Raw genomic sequence first — 15,631 nt, forward strand, 5'->3', positions numbered from 1 at the left:
GGTTTTGGGCCCCGGACAAAATTTGGGCTATACAAATTCAACATGTTACAAGATAAAATATTTAGCATAATTCTTGGTATTTCTTCATAATAATTGATATACTCTTATAATGTTTGATATTTCTTCATAATTTTTGGTACACTTTTATAATTTTTGGTATTCTCTTATAATTTTGGTATAGTTTCGAACTGAAAACTTGAAATGAGACCTTTTAGACCGAAAAAATTATTAACTTTTAAATTATTATTTTTCATGCTAATATTTATATATAATGATAATTTTTTAAAAATTAAAAAATTTAATAAAATCAACCAATTTTTGATAATTACTTATAATTTTTGGTACTGTTTAATGTTTTTTGATATTTCTTTGTATTTTTTTGTATTCTCTCGTAAGTTTTTGGTGATTCCTTGGATACTAATATAGTTGCATATTTGTCTTGTTGTTTATTTAAAGTGCGTTTTTCATTTTTGGGTTGATTAAAGGTCAAAACTTTGCATTCTGATTTTTGTTTCTATTTTGTTGGTGAGAAAGCAGTGGAAAATGAAAGAAAATACTTTAACATCACATTATTTATTTATTTTATTTTAAAGAAAAGGATGATTTTTCACACTAAAATAAGGTTGTAAAAATTCAGACTGCCTCATGAATTTTGAATTGATCTACACCGAATGAAGCGGATTTTTTTTGTTTGAAAAGTGGACGTGGGACGGGGCGGGTGGAGTTTTTTTTCTTTTGAATAGTGGATATGGAGTGACTATGGTAATTTCTTGTCATTTCCGACCTACTCCACTATATTCACTTATTGTTTTATCTTTGTATATATAAACTATTGAAAGGGTAAAAATTTAATAATAGAATATAGAAAAAATTCATATATCTTATGCTTAAATACATTTTTTAAAGAATTATACTTAAATATTCACTTGACTTCAAAAATATTGAAAAAAAATAAAGATAAGTACCAACAATTAAATTGAAGTGGAGCGGAGTGGGGTGGAGATGGATGCATCCAACATTCATGGAGTTGATAGTGAATTTCAAGATTATACATCCATAGCGAAGCGAGATGGGTGGTAGAGCATAGCGTACTAATTATGAGGCAATAATGAATTTAGAAATATCCGTCCTGATATTCAAATTTAGTGATTGAGAGAGTTAACCCATAAGTACATTTTCTCTATTTTTTTATTTAAAGAATGCGATGTTTGTTTTTTTTTAAGAAGCGTTACCTTCAATAGTTAATAACTTATTTATTAAAAAACAAAAAAGGGGTAAAATATTTAAAATAAAAAATGTGTTATGCTTTGGCTGAATATATATAAAGGTTATAAAATATAGAAATTTAGTTTTATAAAGATTTCATTTAGATTTTATTCAGATTTTATTTACTAAAGAATAGTTTGACGTGTAATTTCATTCAAAATTTATAATTTCTAAACGATTCAATGACGTGTAAAATATGTATAAAAAATTAATAAAGCGGTGCAGTACATGATCATTTAATAATTCAAATAAGTCCTCTATTCCCTCTGTTTTTTTTATTCTAAACGATAAAATTATATTTTAAATTTTTCAAAAAAGATTTAATTTCATCTTTATCCTTAAATCGTATTTCTGAATTCGTCACAGGATATGAACATTGTTAACCCTACCATGCACCAAATACTTGTATTTAATATAATAATTTTCTTTTTTCTTTTTTGAATTACAATATCATGACCAAGCTCAAATAATAAATGTAGCTAACGTGATTCGAATTCAAACCATACTTGAGATGAGCGGTGAATACTCTTAACTATCAAGTTATCACATGGAGTTTAATTTTATTTATTTTCAATTCAAGAATAATTCATAAATTATTCTGTTTCTGGAAAGTTGACAATAATTGTTTCACATTTAGAATATTTATTGCCACGAATGAGGTATTGCCATAAGCTTCCATAGCCGCCCCCTCATATTGCTGTAACCTCCTCTTGGTATATATATATATGATTATAATTAAGTCCTTCAGGGAGTGGCGAAGTTCATAATTTTTTAATAATTCAAATAAGTCCTCCATTCCATCTGCATGTTTTTTATTCCAACCAGAGTACCCACCAATGTCGAACTTCTACAACAAGGTTATTGGCGAAGGTTGGTTGGGCCGCCAAGACGGAGTGGTTGCGTTCACCATCACCAAAGTGGCAGCCCCTCTCACGGTGGCGACGTTAGTAATTATCTTTTTTTCATGGTTGGTTAAGAAACTCATCATCAAAACCAAGTCGCTGCCGCCGCCACCACCAGGCCCGATAGGCCTGCCGATACTCGGCCACCTCCTTTTCATCAAACCCGATTTCCTCCAATACGTAACCGAGCAATCCAAAATCCACGGCCCTATCATCAAGCTTCAGCTGGGAAGAAAAGTTTACATCATCATAAGCTCACCATCAATCGCAAAACAAATCCTCAAAGACCACGACGCCATCTTCGCCAACCGCGACATTCCGGTGGCGGCCATAAAAGGAACCTTTGGCGGACTCGACATCGTGTGGAGATCCAATGGCCCAGAATTACACAAGCTACGAAAGCTCGTCGTAAGTGAAATCATGAGCAACAAAGGCCTCAATGCTTGCTACGAGTTTCGCCGTCGAGAGATCCGACATATGGTGAAGAATATTCATGGAAAAATCGGGTCACCCATTAACCTCAGTGAACAAATATTCTTAACAACGTTCAACGTTACGGTTAACATGCTTTGGGGTGGTTCGTTGAATGGAGAAGAATCGAACCTTGGGCTTGAATTTAAGGATCGATTCGAGGAATTTTTGAGATTGATGGTAGAACCCAATGTTTCTGATATGTTCCCGGTGCTCAGGCCATTTGATTTGCAAGGAATTGAATCCAAAGCCAAGAAAAATATTTTATGGTTTTATGAGTTTTTCGAATCGGTGATAGAGCAGCGAAGGAAGCTCGGAGAGGGACCAAAAATGGCTGATAGTAAGGATTTTTTGCAGCAATTGTTGGAGCTGAACCAAACAGGAGATGTCAAAACTTCATTATCCATGAAGGAAATAAACGCTGTGCTGCTGGTAAGCATACACACTAAATTTTGAAATCCGGAATTCTAAAAATATAACGACATTACTAAATTTCAAAAATTTACAAAAACTAACATATTTTAACCTAGGGCGAGATTCGGGTATATCAGTGTAAAACAAATTTAAGTGGTTTTACATTTTTTCTTAACTTTTTAAACGAGTAATATTTTAATAAAACAACGGTCATATTTCATAAATTATTCATGTAGATCATGCACATCAAGTTTAGTATAAATTAAAATGTTTAACTATTCGTTTTTTGTAAAAAAAAAATTCAAATATTCATTCGTTAAAATATTAATCATACAAGAATATACAAAAATATGTAAATTACTCAAATTTCGATGTAAATTGATTCTTTCCCTTATATACAGGCATGGTTTAAAAAAAATACATAGCAATCGATGAAATTGGTCGGTTTAGTTGTAAACAATATGATTTTGGAGATTTCCGGTATGTTTTGTAGGGTGTGTAATTGGTTGATTTAATTAGTTCAGCTTAAAAAAAGTAATCGATTTTTCTAAAATAAAAATTAGTAACCGAGCTGATTTAAAGATGAAAACACAATAATATTTAATTTAAAAATAAGGAATATTGATGAATTTCATTGTTTTTGTTAAAATATATTTAGGTTTAGGTTTTGAATAACCTTAAAACACATTGTTAGTGCTTTTATTTCGATAAAATTTAAGATTTTGTTTCTAAGAAGTTAATTTTTTTTTATTCAAAATCTTAATTCAACTGTTAATATGAGAGATTTTTTTGTCAAAATTTATCAATTTGAAATATTAGTATTTTCATATAATTTGATAATAATGGATAAAAACTAAGTTAATAAAAATTAACTAAATTATTAAAGGTGTTAATGACTAAACTACAATTTTTAAATTGAAAATATAATGAATAAATCTCAAATCCTGAATAATGGGTACATTAATTAATTGATTGTAACTTATTTTAAAGTATATAAAACCCAGCGCTATTGATATACATTCAACCTATATAATGTATTTTAATTTAACACTCTAATCATAATTAAATTAATTAAATTATCTCAATTAGATCGATTAATTTGATTTTAATTAAAATCTGCTCAACTTTAATCCTTTGTCTCAAATTGTGGGTATAGAATATTGTAAACGGCGCTACGGACACAACATTTACAACAATGGAGTGGGCGATGACGGAATTACTACGACACCCAGATAAATTGCGAAGAGTCGTCGACGAATTGGATGCAATAATCGGTGGCCCAAACATCGTTGAAGAGTTCCATCTTCCTCGCCTACTCTATTTAGAAGCTGTGGTGAAAGAGACATTACGAATTCACCCACCAGCTCCTTTGCTAATGCCACACATGCCGAGTGAGACCATCATCGTAGCCGGTTACACTATCCCTAAAAATTCTAATATTTTCTTCAACGTGTGGGAAATACAAAGGGACGCCGAGTTCTGGGAAGACCCTCTTCAATTCGAGCCAGAAAGGTTCTTGAATGTCATTGAGAAAAGGAATTATAAGGGAAATAGTTTCGATTTTTTCCCGTTTGGATCGGGGAGGAGGATTTGTGTTGGGATTTCAATGGCAGAGAAAATTATGATGCTGGTGCTGGCGACGTTGTTGCATTGTTTCGAATGGGAATTGCCGAATGGGCGAAAACCTGATGTGAAAGAGCAACTGCGATTGGTGTTGTCGAAGGTGGAGCCGCTTATTGTTGTGCCCATTGCGCGTTCATCTAATTCAATGCAATATCAATAAATCTGTGGTTAAAATATGCTTTAAGTCATTATACTTTTCATAAATTTTAAATTTAATCCTTGTACTTTTATTTATAAAAATTTAATCTATCTACTTATTTTTATTAGTATTCACGCTCATATTTAGGTTAATTCGAATATTTTTTTTGGATTCAATTTAACTCAAATTTCGAGTTTTATTTAAAATTTGGAACTTAATCAAAATTTAAACTTTGCCATGAATCTCAAAATTTGATTTTTTTTTTTTTGAAATGAACCCGAAATGTGGAATTACATAAAACTTGAAGTTGAAGCTCGAGACTAGTGAATCAATGTTATATTAAGGTATAAATAAGATATTTTGTGTTTATATTATAATTTCATTATTAATATGCATAAGTGGTAATAATATAATATTAAAAGGAAAAGAGATAAGCATGGTGAGTGGGGCGACATTCACCCTACCATGCATCAAATAGATGCTGATTTGAATATATATACATATACATATACATATATAAAAAAAAGAGATAATAGTATGAATATTATTGATCTTATTATCCATTAAATACTTATATTTAATACAATAAATAAGTTTAGTTTTATAAATTGTTCTGTGTAATTACAATCAAAATTTCTATCTCTAGAAAGTTCAACAATTCTGGAAAGTTGATGATTAATTGTTTATCACATTTAGAATATTTATGGCGACAGATGAGGAAATGCTATTACCTCCAATTGCCGCAACCTCATATTGCTGTAATCTCGTTTTATTATATATGATTGTAATTAAGTCTTCCAATTCTCAGGGAAGTGGTGAATTACATAATTTTTTAATAATTCAAATAAGTACTTCATTCCCTCTGCTTTTTTTTCTATTCCAACCAGACTACCCACCCATGTCGAACTTCTACGATAAGGTTGCTGGCGAAGGTTGGTTGCGCCGCCACGACGGACTGGCTGCGTTCACCATCACCGAAGTGGTAGCCACTCTCACGGTGGCGACGTTAGTAATTATCTATTTCTCACGGTTGGTTAAGAAACTCATCATCAAAACCAAGCCTTCGCCGCTGCCGCCACCAGGCCCGATAGGCCTGCCGATACTCGGCCACCTCCTTTTCATCAAACCCGATTTCCTCCAATACGTAACCGAGCAATCCAAAATCCACGGCCCCATCATCAAGCTTCAGCTGGGAAGAAAAGTTTACGTCATCATAAGCTCACCATCAATCGCAAAACAAATCCTCAAAGACCACGACGCCATCTTCGCCAACCGCGACATTCCGGTGGCGGCCATAAAAGGAACCTTTGGCGGACTCGACATTGTGTGGAGATCCAATGGCCCAGAATTACACAAGCTACGAAAGCTCGTCGTAAGTGAAATCATGAGCAACAAAGGCCTCAATGCTTGCTACGAGTTTCGCCAACGAGAGATCCGACATATGGTGAAGAATATTCATGGAAAAATCGGGTCACCCATTAACCTCAGCGAACAAATATTCTTAACAACTTTCAACGTTACGGTTAACATGCTATGGGGTGGTTCTTTGAATGGAGAAGAATTGAACCTTGGGCTTGAATTTAAGGATCGATTCGAGGAATTTATGAGATTGATGGTAGAACCCAATGTTTCTGATATGTTCCCGGTGCTCAGGCCATTTGATTTACAAGGAATTGAATCCAAAGCCAAGAAAAATATTTCGTGGTTTTATGAGTTTTTCGAATCGGTGATAGAGCAGCGAAAGAAGCTCGGAGAGGGACCCAAAATGGCTGATAGTAAGGATTTTTTGCAGCAATTGTTGGAGCTGAACCAAACAGGAGATGTCAAAACTTCATTATCCATGAAGGAAATAAACGGTGTCTTGCTGGTAAGCATACACACTGAATTTTGAAATCCGGAATTCTAAAAATATAACTACATTACTAAATTTTAAAAAATTACAAAAACTATATTACATATTTTAATCCGGCATACCGATATAAAATTTAAGTGGTTTTATACTCTTTCGTAACATTTTACACAATTAATATTTTAATAAATCAACGGTCATATTTCATAGTTCATACTCTATTCATGTAAATCATGCTTATCAAGTTTGGCATAAATTAAAAATTTTTAACTATTCGTTTTATGTAAAAGAAATTTTAATTGTTCATTCATTAAAATATTAATGGTATAAAAATATACAAAAATGTGTAAATTACTCCAATTTCACATCAACATAAGTTGATCCATTCCCAGACATATATGTATATATATAGACATGGTTTAGAAAAAGGTACATAGCAATCCATGGAATTGATCGGTTTCGTTATAAACTATATGATTTTGGAGATAAAATTTAGGATTTTGTAAGTTAATTTTATATTTAAAATATTAATTCAACTGTTAATATCAAAAATATTTTTCATCAAAATTTACCAACATGAAATATTAATTTGAGTGTTGTCATATGTGGTGATAATAATTGATAAAATAAATAAATATACTAACTTAATAAAATTTAACTGAAATACTAAAGATGTTAATGACTGCACTATAATTTTTAAATTAAAAATATAAAGGTATTTTAACCTTTGAATAAAGGGTACATTTAATTGGATTGGAACTTATTTTAAAGTATATAAAATCACTTAATTTTGCTATTGATTTAAAAATAAACATCCAACTTACCTAATGTATTTTAATTTTACACTCTGATCAAAATTTAATTAATTTAATAGAATTAAATTAATTAAATTATTTCGATTCGATAAATTAATTCGATTTTAATTAAATTTTGTTCAACTTTAATCTTTTGTCTCTAATTGTGAGTATAGAATATTGTAACTGGCGCTACGGACACGACATTTACAACAATAGAGTGGGCGATGACGGAATTACTACGACACCCAGATAAATTGCGAAGAGTCGTTGAGGAATTGGATGCAATAATCGGTGACCAAAACATTGTTGAAGAGTTCCATCTTCCTCGCCTACTCTATTTAGAAGCTGTGGTGAAAGAGACGTTACGAATTCACCCACCGGCTCCTTTGCTAATGCCACACATGCCGAGCGAGACCATCGTCGTAGCCGGTTACACTATCCCAAAAAATTCCAATATTTTCTTCAATGTGTGGGCAATACAAAGGGACACCCAATTCTGGGAAGACCCTCTTCAATTCGAGCCGGAAAGGTTCTTGAATGTCACTGAGAAAAGGAATTATAAGGGAAATAATTTCGATTTTTTCCCGTTTGGATCGGGGAGGAGGATTTGTGTTGGGATTTCAATGGCAGAGAAAATTATGATGCTGGTGTTGGTGACATTGTTGCATTGTTTCGAATGGGAATTGCCGAATGGGCGAAAACCTGATGTGAAAGAGCAACTACGATTGGTGTTGTCAAAGGTGGAGCCGCTTGTTGCTGTGCCCATTGCGCGTTCATCTAATTCAATGCAATATCAATAAATTTGTGGTTAAAATATGCTTTAAGTCATTATACTTTTCATAAATTTTAAATTTAATCCTTGTACTTTTATTTATAGAAATTTAAACCATTTACTTATTTTTATTAGTATTATAATAACCGTATGACTATACGGTTATTTTTATATATATATATATATATCTTGAAACTATATCATGCACTCTTATGGTAGGATGAAAATATGTATTTTTAATCTATATATTTGCATGTTCATATATTTTACGGGTCATAGAATATGCATATATTTAAATATATGTCATGTACATGTGTTTTGATATGATGTTATACGTGTGGCCATCTGCCAATGGGTATATTTGTTTGTGTTATTTCATTGTTCATTTACGCGACTATCAACTCACGTTTTCATGTTACTCAAACGTTTACTCGAGATTATTTCGCATTAAAATTTAAGTGATTTTACATATTTTTATAATTTTTTATATGATTAATATTTTAATAATTTAACTATCATATTTTATGCTCTATTTATGTAGTTTATGTACATCAAATTTAATATAAATTAATAATTTATAACTTTTTATTTTATGTAAAAAAAACTTTTAACTCAAATATCAAACAAAAACGGACAAATTATTCCTTACATGTTAAATTAAATATCAAACAAAGACGGATGTGAAAGAGGTGTGCATTCAATTTCGGGTTAGTTGAGTTAATGAGTCCTATTTTATCAACCTAATTTGATTTGAATTTTTTTTTCAAATCGAGTTAAGTGAAATCAAATCGAGTGAAATTGTTCGAATTAAATTTTAAAAAACTAAACTTGTCGAATTGGTAATTTACTTGTTTAAGCCTTCAAAATTATTATTTTGGATTCTTTTAATTTTTTTTAAATTTTCTATTTTCATAATTTTTTAAATAAAAAATTATGAATGTTTTGAATTTTTTAAAATTATTTTGATTTCTTTTTTGTTGAATGAGAATAATTTGTGCATTTTCGAAATTGATAGGGGCGAAAGGAGTATTTACATCAATATGTTATTCAAGTCATTTGAATTGTGAAATTTAACTCGACTTGAACTTGAAAAACCAAATCACTTATTCAAGTTGACTCAAAAAATCGAATAACTCAAATAACTCAATTCGATTAAATCGAAATTCAAAAAATTTTTAATTCTTTCAAGTAAAATCGAATAACTCAAAAAATTGGATTAATAGTAGTCCTTAGATAAAAGTTTCAATAATTATGTAACATCTCTCGAGAAGTGAACAGTGTTAATTCGGGTTGGCACGTGCTTGAAATTTTCGGAGTAGATAAAAAAATATACTTATTAATATTAGTAGGGAAGGTGATTGGAAATTATAAGAAATTAAACGGACTTTTGAATTTGGGAAAATTAATTTAAGAAATGGGTTAAATTGTATAAGTGTGAGAAGTTTTGGGTGATAGTGTAAAAATAAAAATAGGGAAAGGATTAGATTAAATGGATGAGAAAAAGAGCAAGGACTTGGAGTAGAATTTAACCATGAAAGAACAGAAAGGAGTGGATGATATTGAAGAGGAATGACATCGGACATGTGGCATGGCGATGAGATTTTTCTTTAATAAAATATATATAAAAAAAGGTGAAAGATATTTTGATAGAAGGTTGTAGAAACGGAAATTCAGATTTGTGACTGGGAGAGTTGTTGTCACGAGACTACATTTCCACTGCCTCTTATCTTTTTTCCTATTCAAACCAGAGTACCCATCGATGTCGAACTTCTACGATAAGGTTGTAGTCCTTGCCGGCGATGGACTCGCTGCATTCACTATCACCGAAGTTGCAGCCACTCTCACGGTGGCGACGCTACTAATTATCTATTTCTCACGGTTGGTTAAGAAACACGTCATCAAAACTAAGCTGTCGCCGCCAGGCCCGGTAGGCTTGCCGATGCTCGGCCACCTCCTCTTCATCAAACCCGATTTCCTCCAATACGTAACCAAGCAATCCCAAATCCACGGTCGTATCATCAAGCTTCAGCTGGGAAGAAAAGTTTACATCATCATAAGCTCACCATCAATCGCAAAACAAATCCTCAAAGACCACGACGCCATTTTCGCCAACCGCGACATTCCGGTGGCGGCCATAAAAGGAACCTTTGGCGGACTTGACATTGTGTGGAGATCCAACGGCCCAGAATTGCAGAAGCTACGTAAGCTCGTCGTACGTGAAATCATGAGCAACAAAGGCCTCGATGCGTGCTACGAATTTCGCCGACGAGAGATCCGACAAATGGTGAAGAATATCCATGGAAAAATCGGGTCACCCATTAACCTCAGCGAACAAATATTCTTAACAACGCTGAGCGTTACGATCAGCATGCTATGGGGTGGTTCATTGAATGGAGAAGAAGCAAAGCTTGGGCTTGAAATTAAGGATCGATTAGAGGAATTTATGAAATTGATGGGAGAACCCAATATTTCTGACATTTTCCCGATGCTTAGGCCGTTCAATTTACAAGGAATTGAATCCAAAACCAAGAAGCATTTGTCATGGTTTTATGGGTTTCTCGAATCAGTGATAAAGCAGCGAATGAAGCTCGGAGAGGGACCAAAAATGGCGGACAGTAAGGATTTTCTGCAGCAATTGTTGGAGCTGAACCAAAGAGGCGATGCCAAAACTTCGTTATCCATGATGGAAATAAAGGCTTTGCTGCTGGTAAGTAGACTCAATTTTGAAATCCGGTAGAAATAAAAATATAGGTACAAAATTTTAAATTTATGAAATGTATATCGATATATAGGTAAATTATATTATTAGTCATCCATCCATGAAAATTTACAAAAAGGTCATCCAATTAATAAATTTTTTTTATTTGTTACCAACTGTTAAATCACTTTTGAAAAGTTAACTTAATTTTTTTTAAAATTGGTATAATAACAACTTTAATTTTCAACATTTATATATTGTGTCAAATTAGTCTTGGTTTTAAAAAAAAATCTAACTCTCAATATTTATATATTGAGTAATTTGGTCTCTTTTTTTTTTGCAATTTTGTTTTTTTGTGTAACATTGAGGGTTGAATTTAAAACAACAAGAAAATATAAAAATTATTATATTGAATTTTTTGGTGTTTCAATATTTGGTATTCTTTTATCTAGTTTAGCTGATAACTTTGTTTTTTTTTTAAACTTTTTAGGTGAAAAGACCATAAAGAAAAATAAAATTATAAAAAAAAGATTAAATTTTATGATGTGTAAATGTTGAGGGTTAATTTTAGAATTAAGACTAAACTAACATAATGTATAAATATGGAGGTCAAAGTTGCTATTATGTCCATTTTAAAAGCTACCATATCATCTTTTTGCTAGCTATTTAATTATTAATAATTAAAAAACAAAATTGAATACTTAAATGACCATTTTGTAACATTTTATGATTGGGTGACAAAAAAACTTATCAATAATCAAGTGACTACTAATTTGATTTACCCTTTATATATATATAAGCCAGTTTAATTATAAATTTTATGAATTTGGATATTTATGGTATCTTTTTGTAGGGTATATAATCAGTTGATTTAATTAATCTAGCTTTAAAAAATTTGGTCAATTTTTCAAAAATAAATTAATGATAAAACTACAATAATCGAATCGATTCTGACTTAATTGGTTTAGGATTGGGGTTTGAATAAAATTAAAACATATTATTAGTTATTTTATTTCGATTTATTTTAAAGGAAGATTTTATTTTATTAGTTGACAAGTTAATTTTATTGTTTAAAAATCTCAATTCAATAGTTTATATCAATAGTATTTTTCATCAAAATTTATTTATTTGTAATATTAATTAGAGTGTTGTCACGTGATGTAATAATAATTGATGAAAAATATATATACTAAGTTAATGAAATTTAATAAGAAATACTAAAGGTGTTAATGACTAAATTAAGATTTCTAAATTGAAAAGTAAAATAATTTAATTTTTAAATTTTAAAATATAATAATTAAATCTCAAATTTTATAAAAGTAAAGAATTAGCAACATATTTTAACCTTTGAATATTGGGTACACTCGCTTATATTGGAACTTATAAATTTATAATATAAAATAAATAACTAGCCCAAATGTAATATGGATATTTTAATTGAATCCTTTAATCAAAATCGAATTAATTGACTTGAGTTAATTATCTTGACTTGATAGGTTAACTCGGTTTTAATTAAAATTTCCTCAGCCTTAATCTTTTGTCATTGTGGATATAGGATATGGTAATCGGCGGTACGGACACAACATTTGCGACAATGGAGTGGGCAATGACGGAATTATTACGGCACCCGAATAAATTGAGAAAAGTCATCGAGGAATTGGATGCAATAATTGGGGACCAAAACGTTGTCGAAGAGTCCAATCTTCCTCGCCTACTTTATTTAGATGCAGTGGTGAAAGAAACATTACGAATTCACCCACCAGTTCCCTTGCTAGTGCCGCACATGCCGAGCGAGACAACCGTCATAGCCGATTACACCATCCCTAAGAATTCCTGTATTTTCTTCAACGTGCGGGCAATACAAAGGGATGCCGAGTTTTGGGAAGACCCACTTCGATTTGAACCAGAAAGGTTCTTGAAAGACACTGAGAAAAGGAATTATACGGGAAATAGTTTCCATTTTTTCCCATTTGGATCAGGGAGGAGGATTTGTGTTGGGATTCCATTGGCAGAGAAAATTATTATGCAAATTTTAGCGACATTGTTGCGTTGTTTTGATTGGGAATTGCCAGATGGGCGACAACCTGATGTAAAAGAGAAGTTACGATTCATGTTAACAAAGGCAGAGCCGCTTGTTGTGGTGCCTATTGCACGTTTATCTAATTCAATACAAAACCAATAGATGTGCAATTCAAATATATTTCAAGTCCTTGTACTCTTTATAAATTTAGAATCTAATCATTATACTTTTATTTTCAAGAGTTTAGTCCTTCTACTTTTCATATTGACATAATGTCAAATTTAACCCTCAATGTTTACATCTTTTGTCAATTTGGCTTTTATTCTTTTTTTTTACCTAAATTTAGGCATTAAGCTTTCAAAAAGAGTCAATTTGCTTCCTTTTAATGGAAATGCTAACTAAAACATTAATTTTTTTAACAATGTTGGTTTTTATTTTTCATCATCTTCTAGAGTTGTAGAAGTTATTTTTTTGCATTTTTCCTCTTGTTCTTGTTGCTTCCATAATTAGTTGAGTTAGTTACTACTGTAACTTAGGTTTATTTGCACTTTTAGCTTATCTCTTTTACTTGTAATGACATTTTACTCTTTGTTTAATGCTATTTCAGTTTCTTTTACTTTCAGTTGTTAAAAACCTTACCCTTAATGTTTATTGTGCTTTACTTTACTGCTAGTTTATCATCCTCATATTTTCTTCAAATATAGCTTGAAAATCCAAACTTTAATATTTTTCTTTAGCTTTATTTTAATGGTTGTTATGGTTTCTTATTTCATTTTCATTAGCTTTACTTTTAATATAGGTAACTAAACTTTTATGGGGTTGGTTGATGGAGATGTGGTGAGTTGATTTTTGGATGATGGATTAAATTGTAATAAATTGAACTAATTTGAATGAACCTAAAAGTTTAGGATTGATGATCCCAAGGTAAGATTTAGGCAAGTGAGATCGAGAGGAGATATTTTTCAGCACCAATTTCGTGGTCCCGAGTTAGCCGGTGAGATCCAGAGATAAATCGGATTAATTTGTCTAACTTGGTAAATTAAAATCGAAAGGTAAAATGGAACTATTTAAGGAGTTTAAGCAATTTGGATCCCTAATTCGAGGATGAGTAAACCACGTCGAGATCAATCAACCACCATTTGTTTTTTATTTGTTAATTTCATAATTTTGCATTTGTTACAATTTAGTCCTTGGTAGCTAGATCGTAGGTTAGTGTAATTCTCCTTGACCTCATGATTTGTCATAATATAATTTTCAGCAATTAGTTGGTTAGACTCTTTATTTTGCATGCTCATTAGTAGAAATTGTTCAATCTTCGACTCTTTTGGGTTCAATCCTCAGAGTACTCCTGTACATCATTGTACAAATATATTACAACTTACATGTCACACTTGCAGATACCTCACTTAGTATTTTAATCGACCCTTGTCTTTAATTGTTGAGTTCTTCCTCCTGTCATTCGCAAAAAGGCAATAAGAGGAGGATCGGCCAATCATATTGGGAGAGCGAATATTATCCTAAAGTGATTAAAGATATCCTATGAGGGTAACACACTTATGACAATGTCATTAGACAAGCATTGAGTAGATGTTTTCGTAATAATATGTTGTTAAGGAGAGCTCAATCATGATACTATAGTGGAATGACTTCGTAACTAAATAAATTTATAATTAATAGACAAAAAGTCATAACTTAATTATAAATCATTTGAGCCCTAATTGCATATGTTCAATCGATCACTTCGCTAACACATTGAAACTAGAAATGAATTGCATGTTTGAATCAAAATGAACGGAATGAATAAAAATAAAGAAATGGGAAACATTCAGGAATAATTATGGTTTTCTCCGAAATGGAGAAATGAAATCATTTGGAAATGAATGTAGGTTTCTCAAAATAGAAATGAAAATGAGAAATGATACATTTGCAAATGTACATGGATTACTCAAATGATCGAAAGAATAAGCTTATGTTTTTAAGCTATTTTAAAGCTCGAAAATGAAAATAAATTATTTGGTCATAATGAATATGTTGAGTGGTGAAATATTAAACATATTTTCTCAAAACTTTTATTAGGGGTAAAATCGTCATAATTTTATCGGGGGTAAAATTGGGATGAGAAAATTATTTAATATAAAATATTAAAGTTTATTTTGGGAAATAGAAAAACAGAATCTGGTTGGATCAAATTACAAAGTATTGGGTCAAAAAATTCGAGAAGTACTCGTAATTGGACCCAACGTGAGAGAGGCCCAAAATCCCCTCATGGATATGAAGGGGCGACAAAACCAATAACATGTGGCATTGGATGTACAACATGACATTTCTTCAACTTCCATCTATCATTACGTACCTTCAAACTAGAGGTGCTCATGGGCCGGGCCGGGCCGGTCTGAGTTCGGGCCGGGCCCATAAAAAATTTTGGCCCGAGTCCTAGGCCCGGGCCTGGCCCGGGAAAAATTATAAGCTAGGGCCCGGCCCGGCCCGACCCATTTTTTTAATAAATACCAAAAATTTATTTTTAAAATTAAAAAATAATTAAAAAAAGTATTTTAAAAATATTTTAAAATTAAAAAAAATTTAAAAATATATATTTATTATATCGGGCCTGGGCCAAAAAAGTGGTGGGCCTCGTTTTTTTGCCCAAGCCCATATTTAGGGCCTATATTTTTACCCAAAC

The 15,631-nt window shown here is 31.5% G+C and overlaps 3 protein-coding genes across 3 annotated transcripts; all 3 read left to right on the forward strand.

Annotated features, from left to right (window-relative positions):
- Positions 1-1,978: 1,978 nt before the first annotated feature.
- LOC107930991 (flavonoid 3'-monooxygenase CYP75B137) lies at positions 1,979-4,942 on the forward strand. The gene is made up of 2 exons (XM_041107731.1): positions 1,979-3,071; positions 4,210-4,942. Exons 1-2 carry the CDS (start codon positions 2,103-2,105, stop codon positions 4,834-4,836), a joined length of 1,596 nt encoding a protein of 531 aa, XP_040963665.1. The 5' UTR covers positions 1,979-2,102; the 3' UTR covers positions 4,837-4,942.
- A 592-nt stretch (positions 4,943-5,534) lies between these two features.
- Positions 5,535-8,606, forward strand: LOC121224424 (labd-13Z-ene-9,15,16-triol synthase, chloroplastic). The gene is made up of 2 exons (XM_041107732.1): positions 5,535-6,682; positions 7,635-8,606. The coding sequence occupies exons 1-2, from the start codon at positions 5,537-5,539 to the stop codon at positions 8,259-8,261; spliced, it is 1,773 nt and encodes a 590-aa protein (XP_040963666.1). The 5' UTR covers positions 5,535-5,536; the 3' UTR covers positions 8,262-8,606.
- Positions 8,607-9,821: 1,215 nt separating this feature from the next.
- Positions 9,822-13,190, forward strand: LOC121224425 (geraniol 8-hydroxylase). The gene is made up of 2 exons (XM_041107733.1): positions 9,822-10,940; positions 12,487-13,190. Exons 1-2 carry the CDS (start codon positions 9,993-9,995, stop codon positions 13,111-13,113), a joined length of 1,575 nt encoding a protein of 524 aa, XP_040963667.1. The 5' UTR covers positions 9,822-9,992; the 3' UTR covers positions 13,114-13,190.
- Positions 13,191-15,631: the final 2,441 nt, after the last annotated feature.

This window comes from Gossypium hirsutum, chromosome D12 (genome assembly GCF_007990345.1).
Source record: "Gossypium hirsutum isolate 1008001.06 chromosome D12, Gossypium_hirsutum_v2.1, whole genome shotgun sequence".
Classification (NCBI taxonomy): Eukaryota; Viridiplantae; Streptophyta; class Magnoliopsida; order Malvales; family Malvaceae; genus Gossypium; species Gossypium hirsutum.

Coding starts and splice junctions, on each gene's coding strand:
- LOC121224424 (XM_041107732.1), top strand. CDS start 5,537: ATGCTATTACCTCCAATTGCCGCAACCTCATATTGCTGTAATCTCGTT. Junction 6,683..7,634: donor AAATAAACGGTGTCTTGCTG/GTAAGCATACAC, acceptor TTGTGAGTATAG/AATATTGTAACTGGCGCTAC.
- LOC121224425 (XM_041107733.1), top strand. CDS start 9,993: ATGTCGAACTTCTACGATAAGGTTGTAGTCCTTGCCGGCGATGGACTC. Junction 10,941..12,486: donor AAATAAAGGCTTTGCTGCTG/GTAAGTAGACTC, acceptor TTGTGGATATAG/GATATGGTAATCGGCGGTAC.
- LOC107930991 (XM_041107731.1), top strand. CDS start 2,103: ATGTCGAACTTCTACAACAAGGTTATTGGCGAAGGTTGGTTGGGCCGC. Junction 3,072..4,209: donor AAATAAACGCTGTGCTGCTG/GTAAGCATACAC, acceptor TTGTGGGTATAG/AATATTGTAAACGGCGCTAC.